Source organism: Cricetulus griseus, chromosome 3, assembly GCF_003668045.3.
Source record: "Cricetulus griseus strain 17A/GY chromosome 3, alternate assembly CriGri-PICRH-1.0, whole genome shotgun sequence".
In the NCBI taxonomy this organism is placed as follows: Eukaryota; Metazoa; Chordata; class Mammalia; order Rodentia; family Cricetidae; genus Cricetulus; species Cricetulus griseus.
Window position 1 is genome coordinate 8,568,265 of NC_048596.1, and position 20,252 is coordinate 8,588,516.

The window sequence follows — 20,252 nt, forward strand, 5'->3', positions numbered from 1 at the left end:
GAGATGTGCCTCCTGTGGACCCTGATGACTTTAGTCTTGCTTGTCTTGGCATGCGGGCTTTAGTTGTCCTTGCCCTGTTCCACGAGTGTGGTCACGCAACAGTGCTTCTTAAAACTCAGCACTAGTCACCACCCTGTCCTCAGCCTTAGTGCTTCTCTAGAACTTGTGGGAAGGAGTCCATACCTTTTAGAGTGATGTTTGGGACTGTGACCATGTCTTCAGATTGTCTCCATAGTTCTCTGCTCTGCCTCTGTGGGACTGTGTCCATGTCTTCATATTGTTCCCAGAATTCTCTGCTCTGCCTCTGTTGGGGCTCTGTCCATGTCTTCATATTGTTCCCAGAATTCTCTGCTCTGCCTCTGTTGGGGCTCTGTCCATGTCTTCGTATTGTTCCCAGAGTTCTCTGCTCTGCCTCTGTGGGGCTCTGACCTTGTCTTCATATTGTTCCCAGAATTCTCTGCTCTGCCTTGGTTGTCAGACCAGTTGGCTGGAAGCCCCAGACAATTATCTATTGCTTCTGGCCTTCTCTCTCTCTCCTCTCTGGATTGTCCTCTCCCTGCTCCTCACCTGTCCATGGGGGCCCAGGTTAAACCTGTGAGTGTGGCCTGCTGGGTTTAAGGCAGTAAGCAACCCTGGAGCTGGAGTAAGCTTTGTTCTGCACGTTTGGCATCCCCTGTGTGGCTTTAACTCCTGTGTCTGGGGATGCCTGTCTCCTGTGGCTGCCTGATGCCAAGTACCATCTGGTACTATGCCAACCCTGTAGTATGGCATCGTCTTCTTTCCATTTCACAGGTGAGCAAGTTGAGCTTAATGTTTACCCAGCTAGTAAGCTGAGTTCCGGGCTTGGTCACAGGCCTGAGTTGTGGATTGTGTGGTTATTGAAGGTTGAGGACTCGGGGCATACTTTGCATTCCTTGTTCCTTCTGAGTTGGTAATCCTTTTGTACTGTATTTATTATACACAGTTCAGAATTGCAAACTGCTTGACAGTGCAGCAAGGATGAGGGCTTTTAAGAGTTCAAATCTTCCCTCCACCATTTGTCATGGTGGTCCCTTGGGTGGAAGGGAGTAATTGAGTCTGTGAGCTTCAGTTTTGTTTTTCCATCTGTAGCTGGGGAGGTGGTTACTTCTGGAACTGCTGTGGTATTAGAATTGGAAGCAATCAATACAGTCATTGGGAGCAAATAGCACTTGAGCCAGATACCTCAGCCAGTGTGTTTTGTCACCGTCATCTAAGGTGCACGGATGTGGGGGCCTGCAAGCAGGAGCTGGTAGGGAAGCCGCATGTCCGATGCGTTAGGAGCTGGCGCTTGAGAGGTAACTAAGGTTCTTCTGTGGTCTGTAGGTGTGCTTTATTTATATCGTTTGAGTTGGACGCCAGCATCTAAAAACTGGAGGTTCCTTACGAACACATGCATTCCTAGTTTTCCTGAATACTGAAGGCTGGCATCATGCGGCCTGCAGCCCAGCATGGCAGCGTGAGTGAGGAACAGCTGCTCCCTGTGGAAGATGCCCCTTGTCCTGCCTGTCTGCTGGCCTCCTGCCTGTGCCATAAGCAGTTGGGTTTGACACTTCAGCCATGAGAAATCCATCCAGCCCTTTTCCTGTTTCCTGTCACTGCTATGACAAGTCAAACAGCAGATGTATTCCCTCATAACTCTAGAGGTCTCCAGATCTGTAGTGGACCAGCTGGGCTGTGTTACTTCTGGAGGCTTCAGGGAGGATCCTCTTTCTCAGTTTTTAGCTTCTCTGGTGACCTTTGTTCCCTGGCACACAGATTATTCCTCCATTTTTGTAGAGAGGGGTGAGATTCCTTAGGCAGAGGGAGAAGGGCCCTACATTTATTCTGCATATGTTGGTTGGGGACCCTCTGCATGACACGTATTCTGTGCATAGGGACAGTTGCAACAACTCTGATCTTGAGGGACACTCCAGGGGAGGTGTGAAGGACCAATGCAGTATAAGTGTAAAGTGTCCCCTGAGACAAAGATGCTTCTGTGCAGAGTGTCCAAAGTGACAGGGTGGCTGTGTTGTTTGGTAGTTGAGTGACAGGGTGGCTGTGTTGTTTGGTAGTTCAGTGACTGGGTGCTGTGTTGTTTGGTAGTTTGGTGACTGGGTGCTGTGTTGTTTGGTAGTTCAGTGACTGGGTGCTGTGTTGTTTGGTAGTTTGGGGACTGGGTTCTGTGCTGTTTGGTAGTTCAGGCAGTCTCCCCATGGAGATGACATTCAACCTAAATGTACTGATGAGAAGGCACTGGTTGGGATGGGTCTGGAAGCTCAGGGGACAGCAGGGCTTGGTGAGGTGGTAACCTGGGGACTGGGCTAGGATTCACATTTGATCTTAAACATGACAGGCAGTCATTAGAGAGTTTGAAGGAAAGTGGTGATAAGATGTGTTAATATTAAAAATGTACGTGTGTCTGCAGTTTGGGTTTCAGGGCAGTGGTCAGGTGGAAGTGACGTGGCTTGGGCCCAGGTCCTCTTAGGAGAAATGCAGAGAAGTGGGGAATTCCAGGAGCGGGGTGTGTGTGTCGGGGGAGCCAACAGCTATGTCTGCTTCTTTGTGTCTTTTCCTTTGCCTCTTCTGGGAAGAATGTCCCTGGGCTTTGCCAGCTTCATGACTGGGGAAGAGCTTAGGCCAGGACTCTGCTTGTCTGGCTCCTTTAGTCTTCAGTGTGAGGTAATGCCTCTGCCAGCCCTACTAGCGGTGTCCTTCTGGCTTGTTGGCCACTTAGGTCATGTCTGGTGCTTGCCCTAGGCTTTGTCTGGGTCCCAGGCTAGACATGTTCATCTGCTGGAGATATCTGTCCCCTGCCTTTCTGGTGGGGACTGGATGGAACCTGTGGTCTCCTCTCCACCCCCTCCCCCAGTCTTGCCCACAGAGCAATGGGGCCACATTGAAGACCCATGTCTCTGAGAGACATCTGGAGTCATCAGCATTGACAGGGCAGGAGGGACACATCCAGGGAACCATGTTGTCAGGTGAGAGCATTCTTGCTGACAGGATATCTTATTTCTGTCAGCTTTGTTGCCCTGGTTCCTCAGGTGCTTTCTCAGGAAGATGGGTCAGCAGTCTCCTTTGTGCAGGCACCACACTTCCAGGCTTCTGTGAAGCTAACCCATTATCCTGTCTGTTCTTCCCAGCAGCCATTGGAGAGGTCTGAGGCTAACCCATTATCCTGTCTGTCCTTCCCAGCAGGCATTGGAGAGGTCTGAGGCTAACCCGTTATCCTGTCTGTTCTTCCCAGCAAGCATTGGAGAGATGCTGCTTTTATCTTCTCCAGATCCTCTTTCTCCTTAACATTTTTTAAAGTTTATTTTGAGACAGGTTTTTTTTTTTAATTAAAATTTTTTATTAAGCTGTCCCAGCTGTCCTTGGACTTGCTCTGAAGTCTAGGCAGGTCTTGAACTTAAGATCTTCCTGTCTCCCCCCCCCCCCAGGAGCTGATGTAGGCCTGTGCCACTTGCCTTTCCTTTAAGTCTCGTACCCAGCAGTCACAGGGTCAACCAATAAGGTCTGCTATTCATAAATGACTGGTGGCCATGTCCTCCTGTCTCTGTAGGTCCAGTGTATTGTCTTCACGTTTCGTTTGCTGCGTGTGCTCTTTTGGGTTTGGTGGTGGGAATGACTCGCTGAATGAACCGCAGAGCGTGGGCCTGGGCTGGGGGCCTGGTGTGGCCTGCAGCTCTTGTTTCACATCTCACAGCAGGTGAGCATCTCTCTGAGATTCCCAGATGATGGTTGCAGCAGCTTTGGTGAGAGGGTGGACAGCAGGAGCGGAGCACGGGTGATTCCCCTCAATTGCTCCGACTAGCTCCACATGCCCTGGACTCTGTCCAGCAGTCCCATTCTCTACCCTAAGTTCCTTCCCTCCCTTTATGCTCTTGCCATTTAACCCTGACTGCTTCTTGGCTCATGATTCCCCTGCCTCAGCCTCTTCAGTGCTGACGTTGCAAGTGTGTGCTGCCATGCCTAACGCTGTTTACCTTGCCGAGTCCCAGATTTGGCATGGGAAAACCAGTAGATAGTGGAAGGAGACTCAATTCTGGGCACAGGCAGAGCTGGCCTTAGAACCTGGTCCACTCATTACCAGCCCGACAGAGAGCAGTCTACTTACAGATTTTCTTTCTGAGCTTTAGTGTATTAATTAGTTAATTGTCTTGCTGCAAAAACTATCTGGCTAAAGTAACTTCTGGAAGGAAGGGCTTGAAGATACACCCCGTCTTGGTAGGAAAGGTGTAGCATGGGAGCATGGTACACAGGTAGATACAGCTACTTAGGGAGGGGCTTGGGGATACACTCCATGATGACGGAGGGTGTGGCCACTGGAGCTTGAGGTGGCTGGTCACACTGCATCCACAGCTGGGAGTCAGAGAAGGATGAGTCCTGGTATTCAGCACGTTTTCTCCTTTTTATTCAGACTGGGACTCCAGCCTATGGGACAGTCCTGCCCACAGTTAGGGTGGGTCAGTGCCCACAGTTAGGGTGGGTCAGTCCACCTTAATAACCCTAACCTTATCCTCCCTCACACCCATGGCCAGACGTTTGCTAGGCGATTCTAGATCCTAGCCAGCACGCTCAGGTTTCTTGCTTGCTTTCGATCATAGCCTAGAGTACTGAGGATGAGAGATACTTTGTGGTAGAAGGTAACCTGGCAGGGGCTTCAAAGTTGAGGTTCAAATCCTGCCTCTGCTATTTACTTTATGCAAGTTCCATGAACTCAGAGACAGGGGGTTCTCGGTGGGAGGGGCCTGGTTTTGCTGGAGCCCCTTGGATTGGAGGAAGTGCTTCCTCTAATTGCCTGTCAGGAAGGGGCGGGCTTGTGTGGGAGACTGATGCCACCAGGGAGGGGGACACAGACAGGATGTTCAGAAAGAAACCAGTGTCTAATGAGAGACTTGTTAAGACAGAAACGCAGTTCCACTTTCAGAGAAATAACAGATGTCCAAATGTCAGAGGCAAGGGAGAGAGAAAGCTATCAGTGTTCATAAGATCTTTTTTTTTTTTTTTTTTTTTTGGTTTTTCGAGACAGGCTTTCTCTGTGTAGCTTTGGAGCCTATCCTGGCACTCGCTCTGGAGACCAGGCTGGCTTCGAACTCACATCGATCTGCCTGCCTCTGCCTCCTGAGTGCTGGGATTAAAGGTGTGCGCTACCAACGCCTGGCCATAAGATCTTATTAAGGAGAATGGTTTTGAGCCGTTTCTCTGTACTTGCTTTGTTCCCCAAATGGGCCTTCGGAGCTAAAGGGCATTAACCCTGTGCCCTTTAATTAGTCTTTCACAATGTGTGCTAACTTTCTCTTTTGTGCCTTTGAGGCAGGAGCTTGCTGTGTAACCCAGGCTGGCATTGAGCTTGCGAGCCCTTTGCCGGGTATTGGGACTGTAGGTGTAGCCACCAGGCCTGGCTAGTTCTTAAAAAGATGTTGACTTTCTACCTGTGCCTTTGGCTCCATGAGCAAAGATACCATGAGCCCTCCAACCTTTGTAATACCATAGGCTTTAGCACAAACATGACCAGTCAAGGTCCAACTCTCACCTTTCTTTCCCCAGAGTGAATACATTGCACCCTGCGACTGTCGGAGGGCGTTTGTGTCTGGATTTGATGGCTCTGCAGGTGAGTCACTGAATTTTCTGTTTTTACTTTGTCTTTGCTTTTGTTCCCCTCTCAAAGTAACTGAATTGTGTTTCAGCCTATGCTATAGAACCAAGACTAGAATGCAAATGACGTTCCCCAGCTGAGCCTGTGCAGGATGGTGTGGGTTCCAGCTTCCCTGGCTCATCAGTGTCTTCTTTCAGCTCTGTTCTTTTCTATGTCTTTGCTGTCTCAATCAAAGCTAAACAGCCTTCTATGACAATCAACAACTTTGAGCTTTGTGTTGCTTATGGCATACACGCAGAGTAGTGTTGATTAAACTGATCATGGCTGCCTAGGTAGTGCCCCAAACATGAAATGTGAGCTTGCTAGCTTCCTGGCCTGTAAAGTTGTGAGTACTTTACCGTTGGGATCTCTGTTTCCAGTGAAGTTAGACAACAGTGGATAATGTTGAGTTCCCTTGGTGTTAGGCCCTGACTTTTCCAAAGCTCTTCAAAACCCTTGACTTTTTGGGTGGTTTCCCTTTGGGCTCCTGTCCCTTGAGCAAGCTCGATGAGGTGGGAGCCCCTCTCAACTTGCGGTTCACCTCTGCTTCCTTTGGCTTAAGTGCTTGTGTTGGTTGGCACATTTGGGTTGGTTTTGGCCGTCACCTCTGCTGAAAGCTCCAAGGCCTGCCAGGTCTGTGGGAACTAAGGATGAATAGAGGTGGGAAGCATGACTTCCTTCTGGTGCCTGCCGTGTCGCTGTGGACATGGATGGTCTGGGTTGCTGCTTCTGGGGGAGGTGGAACAGCTCTTGGAGGGTGTTCGTGGGAGCAGAAGAACCTTTCCCACCCTGTCATGTTGGTTATGAGAGTTGGCTGCATGGTCCCCTGCTCCAGCCTTAACCCAGGCTGCATGTGTGCAGAGACTGGCTTCCTGGTAGTTCAGGCCTCACGAGTGCCTCCTACAGAGCTTGACGCGCAGCTGCCGTGGATCATCCTCTCAACCTGGAGGTTGTCTTGGCGTCCAGGACCCCTGTGCCCCAGTGAGAGCAGGAGCTCCTCACTTCCCTGGCCTCCCACTGCCATGTTGTGTGCAGACTCTCAGTGGTGGTCAGAAACCTTTGTTTTGCTGTGCCTTTGCTCTAGGCACAGCCATCATCACAGAAGAACACGCGGCCATGTGGACCGATGGGCGCTACTTTCTCCAAGCCGCCAAGCAGATGGACAACAACTGGACCCTCATGAAGATGGGTGGGTAGAGGCGTCAACCAGCCTCCCTTGTGTAACTGGCCTGGTCTTGGCAGGCATGGAATGCCTCAGGCATCTGGACCCTCATGAAGATGGGTGGGTAGAAACGTCAACCAGCCTGCCTTCTGTAACTGGCCTGGTCTGGGCAAGCATGGAATGCCTCAGGCATCTAGGATCTTGATGTTTTTCCTGACATTTTTGGATCCTTTGAAAAGCCAGGGACAACCACAAAGTGGCATGCCTCTGTGTACGCACTGTTGCACACTCCCTTTTGGAGGGTCTCAGGCTCACTTTGCCACTTTGCGGATAGAAAGCTGATTTTGGGTTCCCCAAGCTGCAGCTGTCAGGTCTGGTGGCACCATGGGGTCAGCAGTAGAAGAATGGAGCCTGTCTACCTGCTAAAGTGGGAACATGTTGGCTGCATGGCACTGGCGGCCCTTATCCCTCCTGGGCCGTCCCGCTTGTTCCTGTGTGCCACCGTGCGGGGAAGTTCTGGAGGGTTTTTTCACTGCCCGGGAGTGACTCAGCCCCAAGGTTTTGCCAAAGATCTGTCTGCTAAGAAATGATGTGACTCCATCCTATAGAAGTCATACCAGGAGTTCCAAGAAAAACTTTGTTAGTACAGTGGCTTATTTAGTGGTTTGTTGAAAAAAAAAGGAAAGAATCAAATAGCAAAATAAAACTTCATGCCAGCCTATAGTTGTTAAGAACTGTGAGTCATGAGTTGTATAAACCTTTGAGCTTCTGTCTGTCAGAAGTCAACAGGGAGAATCGTCAGAATTCACAGGCTTTTACTCTGAATAGACACACATGGTGCCAGGATGCTGATCGTTTATCAGAAATCTCATGGGCTTAAAAACTATATCCCAAAGACACTGGCTTGATGACAGAAAAACTGGCGTATTGAAATAATCCTAGTTCTGTAGGGAGACACCGTAACCACGCCTCTTAAGGGCTGGCTACAGGTGTGCTTAACCACGCCTGTCAGGGCATGGTCAGGGATGATCAGGATGACGTGTGGGGGGTTCTTAAGGTGCGGGGACACGTGGGAGCTCTCTCTCTCACTGGCCTCCCTAGCTTGCTGCCTCTGGGCACCCTCTGGCTTGCGCTTGGCCAGTATTATTTGAATAAAGATATCTTAACCTACAAGCTCTCGTCACATGATTCCACACAGTTCTTTCTGGAGGTTGTTTAGTTCCTTACCATAGTGTTGTAGAATCGAGAGGCTGTTCACTGTTGTGGTTGGGAGTCCTAGGGCTGCAACAGGCTCCTGTGTATCCCTTTTGGAATCCTCAAAAAGATTTCTTTGTGGTCAAGGCTTGGGCTCAGTCCTTTCATCAGAGGCTGGCCGTGGGCAGGGCAGGGGGCTTTGCTCTGTGATCTTGGCCTTGTAGGTGAAGAGGGAACTTAGCAGTTCTGTCCTCCTAGGCTTGAAAGACACACCAACTCAGGAGGACTGGCTGGTGAGTGTGCTTCCAGAGGGATCCAGGGTCGGTGTGGACCCACTCATCATTCCCACAGGTGAGTGACTTGGTCCCTTCCAGCCTTCTAGACTCTGTGGCACTATTCTGTTTGTGCTTTAACAAATAAAGCTTTCCTGAAGATCTCTCAGTGGCTAGTTCCTTTACTTCACTGCCCATTCAGCGTATCTGACTTTGGGTTTTTATTATTCATGCTACAAGACTTCTTTGTGTCCTCCTTGTTTGCTACTTGGATCTTGGGCATTTGGGGCTCAATATGACTTGACATCACATTCAAGGCTCAGCCGGAAGTCACTTCTGAGACAGAGGAAGGGGAGGCCATGCTAGAGAAGTTCTTCAGTCGGCATGCCTGATGCTGAGTGATGCCTTTCCAAGGGTCTGGCCAAGGCTCTGCTGTTTGTCTTAGAAGAAACAAGGGTTTGTTTCATGACTGGCCATGTGTTTTTCTTCAGATTACTGGAAGAAGATGGCCAAGGTACTTCGAAGTGCTGGTCACCACCTTGTCCCTGTGAAGGAGAACCTTGTGGACAAAATCTGGACAGACCGGCCAGAGCGCCCCTGCAAGCCCCTCCTCACACTGGGCCTGGATTATACAGGTCAGAGCGATGACTGTGACCCGACGTCCCTTGGCTTGTCAAGCCATCTTGTCGAAGGTCATCTTGTCGAAGGTTGCTATGGAGTTGGTAGACCACACTGTATGTAGCATTGTCTCCAGCACAGGCCTTTGACGTGACCACAGGGTTGTGCTTCACCTGGCGGAGCGGGCCATTTGACAAGGCAGGGGCTTTACTGCCTGCCACTGTCCCACCCCCTTGCCACTTACTTTGGCTTAGTCTGTTTTTGCATCGCTCCTCTGGACATCTTTGTGGGAACTGGTGGGAAGACCGCAGCTTCTCCATGGATGCCAACTGCCACTCTTCTGGGTCTGGTACTGGGAGCGAGCAGCATCTAGTGACACTGGCTTCATTTCCTCCATGTTGACATTTGTAGGGTTGCCTTGCAGCGTCACTGTCTTGTGGATGCTTACACGTGGTTGTTTCTTTGGCCCATGACAGTGGATGAGCTGCACGCTCTGTGAACCTTTGTAGGAGAATAAGGTGTGGGTTAATGAAGACAGTGAAGGGTCGAGGGAGAAGACAAGGCGGGGCTTCAGGGGAGGGAGCCTTGCAGTAGAAACAGGGAGGTGGATGGGGGCGCATCTGGAATGTACATAGATTGCCAGAGGCGTCCTGGGAATAAAGTATCACAGCTCAGACACTGGGCCAAGTTTTAAACAGCATTCCTGGGCTGATTTTCAAAGCAGCCCTTAGTTGTGGGCAGCCCCAGGCTTGCTTTCCTGTGTGACACCCTCATTGGGTGTGGTTTACTGGGGAGGATGGGTACAGTGAGTGGCTCACGGTTGGCTTAATATTTTCCATCAGCATGGTTGAAATTGTCTTTTAACTGAAACAGAGTCTCTGACCTATTCCTGTAGAAGAGATCTCAGATATTGCTGCCAAAGTTTCTGTTTTGCAAACAGTTGCATACTTGCTGTGGGCAGGGCTCTGCTAGGTACTAGGTATACCACCCAGGTATGTCTATGCTGTTCATAGGGAGCTACTGATGAGCTAAGTTACAGATGCTACTGTGGTGAGATAGATGACTTCCTCTCGTGCCATATTTGCATTCTGGGGAGTAGCAGGGAGACCTTGGCTGTGCCTGACTGGGCAAGTGTGATTTGGAAGTGATATTCATAGTGAGTCAGACTGCAGGGGACTCTCTGGTCTCAGCACCAAGTCTCAGGGTCCCAGGTGAGATCTGTCTGCTGGAGTGATTCATGCGTATCCCTATAGCTCAGTCAGTGCACACAGTCACACCAGCATATAAAAAGTAGTGCAGTTACTGTTCTAACTGTGTGCATTGCCTTGTAGATTCTAAGTCCAAAGAGGGCATGCACTGGGTCTGCTCAGAGCCATGACTGCATTGAACAGCAGGACCCCTGGTAGATGCCTTTGCCTGGAAAGTCTAGATGCTTTACAGGCACTGCAGGACAAACATTGTACTGGCAGTCAGGGCTCACGACAGTCAAGGGACTTTGCAGTCATTCTTCTTCTGTAGGGACTGAATCTCAGCTGCCTGCTGTGCAGGTTGCATGCTCGCTGTAGGGGAGGTGGTGTGGAAATGTCTGGCACAGACCTTGGCCCCCGGCTTCATGGGGGTTCCAGCTGGAGTCATGTGTATTTGTTTCTTGTAGGCATCTCCTGGAAGGAGAAGGTTGCAGACCTTCGGTTGAAAATGGCTGAGAGGAACATCGTGTGGTTTGTGGTCACTGCCCTAGATGAGATTGCATGTGAGTGCTCTGGTTTCAGGGCTTGGGCGTTATCTGATCTCTTCCTTGGGCCTCTGGGAATCTGTGTGTTCGTGCCATTCAGCTTTCTGAATGATGAGGGAATTTATAACAGACAGTGCCTCCAAATGAGAGAGCAGATGCCAGGTAGCAGAAAGGAGAAAGCATCACAGTGAGTTGGGCAGGGGATGGTAGATGTGCCATACCAGTAGACCGCCAGGGGCTCACAGTGAGTCCATGTGTGATGCCCGCTGCTGGCCCATCTCTGAGGACTGTGGCTTCTCAGAGGAAGAATATTTCTTCTGAATGCTTCCCCTGTCGTACCTTAATGCTTACGTAGTTATCTAATATACTCACAGAAAGAACCTTCTAGTAAAGTTTTTACCTCAGGAAACTCAAGAACTGAAAATTATTCTCAAGGCCCTTAATCTTCCTGTCCCTGTGTAACTGTTTAAAGTCTCTCAACTTCAGAATCTGAAGGGTTCTGATTGAAGTGCTCTCTCCTGTCTCATTCTGACTGGGTTCGATTCAGGGAAGCTTGGAAGAGGCCTCTGTGTTGTGTCTCCCCACTATATAATGGAATATATAGGAAGAAAGCCCACTATATAATGCCCTGCCTCATCAGCCAGTCTTTCAGACTTTGTCAGATGTCAGTGATTGCTGTTGATAATTAAGCCAGGATCAGAGGAAACACACACACACACACACACACACACACACACACACACACACACACACACACACACACACACACACACGTACGTTTTCCTCCTTGAATTTAAGCAAAGCACATCCCTATTATGGAAACCTGAAAAGTGCAGAGGAAGTAGAAGAAAGCCCAAATCACTCACAATCCTGTTACCAATGACAACCATTTCTGTGTGTTTGTCATTTGGCCTGGTGTTCTAAATGAGTCAGTATGCTAGGAGCAAATAAATCGTCATTTTAAGTGTTAAAAATCCCATCAAATGGTTCTATGACAGTCTGCCTAACAGTTTCCATATGGAGGGCCTTTGGGCTATTTCCAGTTTCTCTCATTTATTACGGTACCTCCATCAAGATCATGGCCCATACACTTGAGTCTTAGGTTTCGATCATTTTTGTCTTCGTATTTCTGGTTAACTTTTAGGGATAGTCTTGTGAGTTTAAGGGTTAAGTGTGTGGTAGGACTTTGGACCCATCCATCCTGTCACACCTCAGCAGTTCTGGGAACCTTTATTTAAAAAGAACCCTGAAACCCAACGTGGTGGTGCATTTGGGAAGCAGAGGCAAGTGAGCCTCAGGGAGCCTGAGGCCAGCCTGGTCTATAGAGCAAGTCGCAGGCCAGCCAGGGCAACACAATGAGACCTTATCTCCAAAAAATAAAAAAAAATAAAAAGGACTCAGCATGAGAGGTTAAAAAAAATGTTGCCTTTCAACATTTGCTTTGAGAAATTGTTACTTTATAATAGAGGCAGCAACTTTTTGTCCTTGGCCCTTTTTGCTCTCTTTCTAAGAGCAAGCATTATTGTTGGCAGCCAGGGTTAGAGCTCCACTGTGCGCTTGTCCATCAGGATTCTCAGATGTTCTGTGACCTCATCAGACTCTGGCCCTGGCTTGAGGCAGGTCCTACACCCAGCCTGGTAACCACTCATGACTCAGTGCTTTCCTTTTGCTTCTGATGAGAAGCTTGCATCCATATGGCCCAGTGGAGGGCCTTGTGTCCGTCTGTCCCCCGTGGGTGTCTCCATTTCAGTTTTCCTTGGAGCATAGAAAATGCTGTATCCTCCTTATATTTGGGGGTGTGTATGCAGCAGACCTCAGCTTGGCGGGTCCCCACAGTTGGGTTAGCTATTTCAACTCTTGAGGGACACTGCTCATGGTTTTTTTTGTTGTTGTTGTTTTTGTTTTTTGTTTGTTTGTTTTTTTGTTTGTTTTTTTTTGACCCTGCTCCCTCCGCTGGCTTGCAGTATGGCCAACTAGGAACAGTTCTGGTGCCATCAGGTGGCAGGCTCCAGTAGTTGCAACTCAGCCGTGGAACCCTGCCTAAGGTCCCTCACCTTCCTGAGAGGTGTGGTGGGGTCCTTTGACAAGAGCTGAATTCTAAGTAGAAACTCTTCCCTCCCCTACCTGTTAAGCTCTGCCCGAGAGCCTGGCAGCTGACAGAAACCATTTTAAGAAAGCGCTTTCCTTTTCAGGGCTGTTCAATCTCCGAGGCTCAGACGTGGAGCACAATCCTGTGTTTTTCTCCTATGCGATTGTAGGACTAGAGGCTATCATGTGAGTGTTCACTCCCCCCCCCCCCCCAGGCCCTGAGCGGCCCAGGCTCCTCTTTCTAGTCCTCACCCTACTATTACCCCGTCGTTCCTGCCTGACTTAAAGGTGTTTATTTTTCTTCTGTCTTCCTATTTAAACCTCCAAATGTCTTGAAATCTACAGAAGTGTTTATAGGAAGAGGAGACTGAGAAATAAGTAGATGAGGCCATGGGCACATGAGGTTCTTCAAGAGGTTCCTGTTTCACAATCTATTGTAGGCCACATCTGATCACAGGGCTTCTGGAAGGTAGTGTAGAGGGAGCTGAGTAGGCTCACTGTGTAGTCTCCACCCCAGGCATTTTAAAGGTCAGCAATGATAGGGGAGCCCCCTGTACTTGCTCTGCTGACTTGAGGTTTTATCACCTCAGAGCATTGCTTCTGGGCTTCCTGTCATTGTTTTTCTACTGTATGGGGTTTTAATTCTCTTCTCTTGTGATAAAACACTGACCAAATGTTACTTATGGGAGGGAAGGACTTATTTGACTTAATACTTCCACACCACAGTCCGTCACTGAGGGGACTCAGGGCAGGAATTCAAGAAGGAGCTTGAGGTAGGCTCTTGCTTAGTTGGCTTTCTTACATGGCACAGGACTGCCTGCCCAGGGAATGGTGCCGCCTGCAGTGGGCTGGACTCTCCTGTATCCATTGAAAACCAAGATGATCCCCTAGAGATTTGTTCAGCAGCCAGTCTTTCTGGACAGTCCCTTAGCTCAGACGCACTTCTCAGATGGTGGTAGGCTGTGTCAAGTCAACAGCCAAATCTAAGTAGGACAGGGCCAGGCATGCTGGCTCACACCTTTAATCAAAGCCCTCAGGAGGCAGAGGCAGGCAGATTTCTGAGTTTGAGGTCATCCTCATCTACATATTTCCAGGACAGCCCAGGCTACAAAGTGAGACCCTGTCCCAAAAAAACCCATCCACCAACCAAGTAACCAGCAGCAACATAATAAACAACAACAAAACCATACTGATTTATTTTCTTTTTTACTTATTGTTTAAAGTAGTGGGTTTCATTATAATGTTTAAAACATTTATCATTGGACTTTGCTCATATCTGGGCATCCCGTTTATTGGATGCCAACTGTGTTAGGTGTGAATACGAATGGCAGGATCCTGGGTTATAGTTGGGAAGTTGAGCTCTCCTTTCCTGGAAGGATTCAGGCATAGAAATGGGTGCCAGCTCGTTAAGAGAACATACGAAGCGCCTAGCTTAGACTCATAAGAGGGGGTGGCTGGAGAAAATCATATTGAATCAAAAATGAAGGGTAGGTGAGGAGTGGACAACAAGACGTGTGCGGGGAGTGGTATTTTCAGAGGCCTTGGGCAGGAGAGCAGTGTCTGGAGTGTTTCAGCTGGTTCAGCGTAAGGCAAGGCCAGAAGATGAGCAGGAAACAGAAATGAAAGGACTGTAGGGCAAACTTAGGACAGTGGGAAGTTCTTACCTGTCCAGAAGGTACCACACCACCATGAAACTAAATCATAAAACATGAGAGCTGAAAAGTAGGATGAATGAGGCAGCAATTTGGAGGCTGAGAGGCAGGCGGTGGTGGCCCATGTCTGGGTGGTGGTGGCCAAGGCTGCAGACTGCTGGACAGATGTGATGGGGATGTGGCTAGAGTCTTGGGATGTTGATGGAGGTGCAGGGTGCAGTTGCTGGCCTGGAGATTGGATGGATGATGACAGTGTTTACAAGGACAGGAAATGCAGTTGGGAGGGCAGGCTTGGGCAGGCAGTGGGCAAAGAGGAGAAGCTGTGTGGTTTTGACTGCCAGGAGACATGAGCCTTGTGTTTGTTTGCCTATTCATGTGTCCCCCTTTTCTGGGGTCCACCCCTGGCCCTGTAGGCTCTTCATTGATGGGGACCGAATCGATGCCCCCAGTGTGAAGCAGCACCTACTCCTTGACTTGGGCCTGGAGGCCGAATATAGAATCCAGGTCCTCCCTTACAAGTCCATCCTGAGTGAGCTCAAGACCCTCTGCTCGGACCTCTCCCCAAGGGAGAAAGTGTGGGTCAGCGACAAAGCCAGCTATGCTGTGAGCGAGGCCATCCCCAAGGTGAGTGGCCTCACTCTGACCCGCCTGAACATGGCTGTCCCGTTTGCCAATCTGATGTCATACAGAGCTGGAGTAGAGGCGTGAGGTGTGGGCTCTGAGCTGTGGTCTTTGGATGAGGCCAGAGCTAGAGCCTAGAATGGAGGCTCTTCATGTCCATGTCTTCCAGGGTGTGGCATGGAAGATGATCTTAGATGGCATTAGCACTTGGGCTTCTTTAAATATATCTGTTTTTGCAGCAGTTACTGTAACTGAGGAAAAGCTCTAAGCAGTGTCTGAGGCAGTGCTGCTGTGAGAATTCTTTCAGATGAAGCACAGAACGAGTAAGGTGTGCAGGTAGTGAGTGGCCAGGGTGAAGGCAGCACAGGAACCTGAATTTTGGGGTACACTTCCTCTTCTTTCCCCCCATGTTTTAGAGACTCAAGGCCCAGAGAGCTGCGGCGTGGAAGATTTGTCTTAAGATCGCATGGCAGTGACACTTCACTGAGTCCTTGCTGGGCTGGGGTTAGCAGCCAACACCTGTTATTTCACTTTAGTTAGCATCTGGGGCAGGACTGGAACCCACGCCCCTTCAGCTGGTTTTCCTCCTGTTGGGCCCCAGGCCCTTGATAGATACATGGGCCTTGGCAAGAGCCCAGATCTGGCTCTTCAGCATTCCTGCTATTGTGCCACTGTGTTTCTGTCCACACAACCACTCAGTTACTCAGAGCTCAGTGTCCTTGACCCGAAGCTCTGTGCAAGTGTCACGTATGCTGAGTGCCTTCCCAGTCACCCAGTCACACAGGGCTAGGTTCTCCTTCAGACGCTATGATGAGGCAGCAGGTGAGAGTAATCAGTGACAAGCAGGGAGAGAGCAGGAGTCCTTTTGCAGGTCCTTTGTCGCCCCCCCCCCAGCCCAAAGTTCCTTTTCCCAGCAAGAGAGCTGTTTTGGTTAGCTCTGAGAGGACAGTGTGCTCCAGGCTTGGAAAGCAATTCTCTGCTCTGACAGGTGGGCAGTGGCAAAGAGTGAGGAGTAGAGGAAGATGCCTCATTTGATGTGTTTAACTTACTTTGGGCGAGCTCAAGCTGCCTGGAACATGCTCAGGGCGTCAACCTAAGTGGCAGGACTCTAGGCTCCAGGGACAGTTGCTGGGTCCCGACTGGGAACTCTGCTAATGGTTTGCCTCAGAGGGTGTTTCTCTGGCTTTGGGCAAACTCCTTTTCTCGTCTTCCTGTGCCTTACCTCAGGAACACCGCTGCTGCATGCCCTACACACCCATCTGCATTGCCAAAGCCGTGAAGAACTTGGCTGAGTCGGAAGGCATGAGGCGGGCTCACGTGAGTAGCAGCTGGTGCAGGGAGGAGGAGGTCAGAAGGTTCCCGCTCCCTCCTCATCCGTGCGGCCCCGGCCGGGCCTGGCACAGGTTCAGAATCTCACTGAGCCGAAGTCCTTCTGGTGTTCCAGAATCAGTGGGAGAATGAAATAAACTATTGTGTTGGGCATGCAGGCTTGTAATCCTAGCTACCTGTGAGAATATGGCAGGAGGGTTATGAATTTGAGGCCAGTATCAGGTAATACGGTGGGACCTGTCTCAAAAAACAAAAACAGAAAATTGAATGTGTTAAATTCTTATGAAGTATAACACAAAATACAAAGAAAGGAGACGGAAGAAATGGCTAAGAGCACTGACTGCTCTTTTGGAGGACTCAGGTTTGATTCCCAATACCTATCCTACAAGCCGTCTCATAACAATCAGTATTACCAGTCCCAGGGGATTCGACACCCTCTGTTCAGCTCTGTAGGCATTAGGCACACATGGTGTGTAGCCATATACGCAGGCAAAACAGCCATAAATGTTAAACACACAAACACACGCACACAGGGAAGGGAGGGAGGGAGACAGGGAGGGAAGGAGAGAGAAGAGAGAGAGAAGGAGAGAGAGAGAGGAGAGAGGCATTGATGATGATAGTGTAGAGGGTGGTGAGGCAGTGGTATAATGAGAAAGAAAAGAAACAGATTGTGTTAAGGCAGATGAGGCAAGCAAGACCTGAGGTTGGCAGAGATTGACCATAGCCCGCCTTTCCTGGCCCATGTAGGGTGGAATTCACTGGTTAGAGGAGCTGCCCGTGTGCTCAGGTTGGGCCACTCCTGACTTGCTCATTCCTGACTGACACTCCTCAGTTGATGAATATCTGGGCAGCCCCTTTTCTGTCCCAGTAATGGGAGGGGCCCAGGAACAATAGCCACAGTGAAAGCCTGAGTGCCACTGGTTTTTTGGCTCTGGGGTGCAGTCCTGGCAGGGTGACTACAGGACGGCTGATCACCTGACTCTGTTGTTTGCACAGATTAAGGATGCCGTTGCCCTCTGCGAACTCTTCAACTGGCTGGAGAAAGAGGTTGGTTCTTATCCTTGCTGAGCACGCGGCAGTAGAACACTCTGAACTGTCAGCACTCCTGATACAACCGTGGCCTCCCCTGGGCTCTTGTGGCCTAAGGCTTTAGTTGGCTTTAGTGTTCTCCTTGGCCCTGTGTCCTCTAACTTTGCGCATATATACTGATAAAATTCTGTGAGAGAGGCAGAGGCAGGTGGATCTCTGTGAGTTTGAGACCAGCCTGGTCTACAAGAGCTAGTTCCAGGACAGCCTCCAAAGCCACAGAGAAACCCTGTCTCGAAAAAAAAAAAAAAAAAAAATTCTGTGAGAAAGAAAGAAATTCCATCCCTGTGGCTGCTTTGTGGTAGAGAGCGACAATTAAGTGGAATTTCATTGGGAGGAAAAGTGGCCCTTCCTGAACTACAGGCCAGCTAGTTACATTGGGAGTGAGCTGGCTTGGTGTGTACATTTTGAACTTTAAGCCATGAAACTTTTTATGTTATATTGATCCTTGCCCGACCATACCTGGAGCTGACAAAATGTTAGTTTCTTTGTGTAGCTATTAAACAGTACCAATCTCCCTTTAAATAACCAGGAACAGCTAGAATTGGAAAAAGGGGATTAGACTAATTTCTTCTCCATACTTTCAACTGTTCATCTTTGTAAATCATGTTTGTTTTTCTTGGAGCACACAGCTGTCTTTTGTGATTTGTTTGTTTTACTCTTAAGATCATGTAGTGTGAGCATTGTCGTGTGCTTTGCTGTCTTCAGAAAAAAAAATCCACATGGTGACTGCATTGCATTCCAAGGGCCAGGTTGTTTTACTTCCTGGTTTTGGTTGTTAAACCTATAATATCTTTGAGCTTAGCCTTTTTATTCTTCTAGGATAATTGGTTTTAGAATAGGTGCTTAGTAGGAGATATTTTGAAATTGTAAACTTAGATGCACTATACTATGGGAGATTTTTGGGATATAGCACTGTGACAAGGTAGTCTGGGGAAAAGTTAAGTGACTAGAAACCAGAAACCCTTCTACTTTAGATAGCTTTGTTGGGATCCTGACAAAGTTCCTTCCTTACTAGGGAGGAGACACAATGTATCCTGAAGTGTGGGCCATTGGGAATTGAAGCCTCACGTGGCTGAAGCCCATGGCTCCCTCAGTGAAGATTCATAAGCACGTTTTTCTTGTAGGTTCCCAAAGGTGGTGTAACTGAGATTTCAGCTGCTGACAAAGCGGAGGAATTTCGAAGGTAAGTGCTTGTGAAGACCTTTGAACGGAGTGCGGATTTCTTGGCCAGGGGAATGGTTCCCAGCTCCATGAGAGCCTTGAGGGACCCTGCTGTCTCTGTTCCAGGCAACAGGCTGACTTTGTGGACCTGAGCTTCCCCACCATCTCCAGTACAGGACCCAACGGCGCCATCATTCACTACGCGTAAGGCATGCGGTTGGATGGCCGGAGGAGCACAGGCCTGGCCTTGCACTGCTTCTGCCAGTGGCCTGAGCAGGGGAGGCAGCTTTCCCAGAGGCTTCGTGCCCACAGCTGTGTCTGTGGAGACTGAAGCAGGGGAGATAAGATCCCAGAGGCCTTGTTTCCTGAGTTCTCAAGCCTCTGCCTTTTAGGAGTTTCCTCTTCCTTGTTTGTCTTTATCATTGTTAACTCTGAGGCTCAGGCTGCTCTGGAACCTGCTACACAGTCCAGGCTGGCCTCTACCTCATGGCAACCCTCCTGCATCAGCCTGAGATGACAGGGATGAGCTACCACACCTAACCATACTTCCATTCTGAGGCTCAGACACTGTCTCTGATCCTCCTGTCTTGACTGAATTCTGGAGTTTTCTTTCCTGGTAGCAGCAGGCTTCTTAATGTTCTGGTCTGTCCTGTGTGAGCACCACTCCCAATACCCAAAAGTACATTGCTAGTGGGTGGGGGGTAGCCTCTTGTGGGTTGAGAGATGCTGACTCTGGCCTTGAAGCCAGCATCCCAGGCTAGCTTTTTTCTTCTTTTCCTTTTCACCACATGATCTGTGAGAGTGCTTGGACCTGCAGGGCTGAGCGTCCTTTAACTCTGGGGTGAGGGGCATTGTTGACTTGGGAGCTGAGCCCTGTTGGTGAGGTAGGAAGTGTAGTTAGGTGTGGTCATGAGCTTACCCAGCTCAGTGCTTTCACTCCCTGTAGGGCATTTGACACCTGTCTTCTGTCTTTTGTCATTCTTGGGGCAGATTTCGAAGCTGTGTGGGAGATAGTGGCAGATGTGACCACCATTCTCTCAGGAACGCTCCTTTCCAATGTAAGATACCAGAGGAATATTACTCTGACTCGATGATGAATTTCATGGTGGAGCAATAAAAATTCCAAAGCCATTTGCTCCTCCTTCAGTGTTTCTTCATTGCAGGCTGCTAGAAGTCTGCTTAGTGGCTGGGGCCATGTCTGATGATCTTGTTATTGCTGGAGAGGGATTGGTACTGCAGAGTGTGAACTTAGAGTGTTGTCTTCCCCTTGGACATTTCCCAGCACAGTGGTGCCATCCTAGAATATGGGATGGGGAAGGTGGGCCACTCTTCACAAAGAATCTCTGCATCTTTGAAGAGGTCTCCACCCACTAGAAGTTTCCCCATGCACTCCTAGCTCTACAGGGAAGGTAGGGTCTCTTAGCACAGAGATTCTTGGGCAGGATCTGGAGACCAAGACTAGTGAGCCTATCATGGATCTTGGCTATTTGCTTCCCATCCCTGGAACCCAAGCTTATACTGATTGCTTCTTCTGCTAGGTTTTTATGTTGTCTGTTTGTTGTGTGGGGTAGGGCCTCACTGTGTAGCACAGGGTTGTCTTATTTGTAGTCCTTCTGCCTCAGTCTTCTGAGGGTTGCAGCCACACTGGGCTATTGTGGGAAATTACCAATACAGAGCCAAGTGGAAATATAAGGGT

At 49.3% G+C, this 20,252-nt stretch overlaps 1 protein-coding gene across 8 annotated transcripts in view; it reads left to right on the forward strand.

Annotated features, from left to right (window-relative positions):
- Xpnpep1 (X-prolyl aminopeptidase 1) overlaps positions 1-20,252 on the forward strand; it is a 50,114-nt gene that overhangs the window by 19,528 nt on the left and 10,334 nt on the right. For 6 of the 8 annotated variants that reach the window (XM_027407041.2, XM_027407038.2, XM_027407042.2 and 3 more), the window contains 11 exons: positions 5,551-5,614; positions 6,723-6,827; positions 8,253-8,345; positions 8,758-8,901; positions 10,539-10,634; positions 12,809-12,890; positions 14,770-14,980; positions 16,205-16,294; positions 17,303-17,353; positions 18,520-18,578; positions 18,683-18,760. In XM_027407041.2, coding sequence (XP_027262842.1) covers positions 5,551-5,614; positions 6,723-6,827; positions 8,253-8,345; positions 8,758-8,901; positions 10,539-10,634; positions 12,809-12,890; positions 14,770-14,980; positions 16,205-16,294; positions 17,303-17,353; positions 18,520-18,578; positions 18,683-18,760 — 1,073 coding nt within the window. Of the gene's footprint in view, positions 1-5,550; positions 5,615-6,722; positions 6,828-6,866; positions 6,921-8,252; positions 8,346-8,757; positions 8,902-10,538; positions 10,635-12,808; positions 12,891-14,769; positions 14,981-16,204; positions 16,295-17,302; positions 17,354-18,519; positions 18,579-18,682; positions 18,761-20,252 lie in introns of those variants that run through there. The other 2 variants (XM_027407040.2, XM_027407044.2) reach the window with 2 other exon arrangements.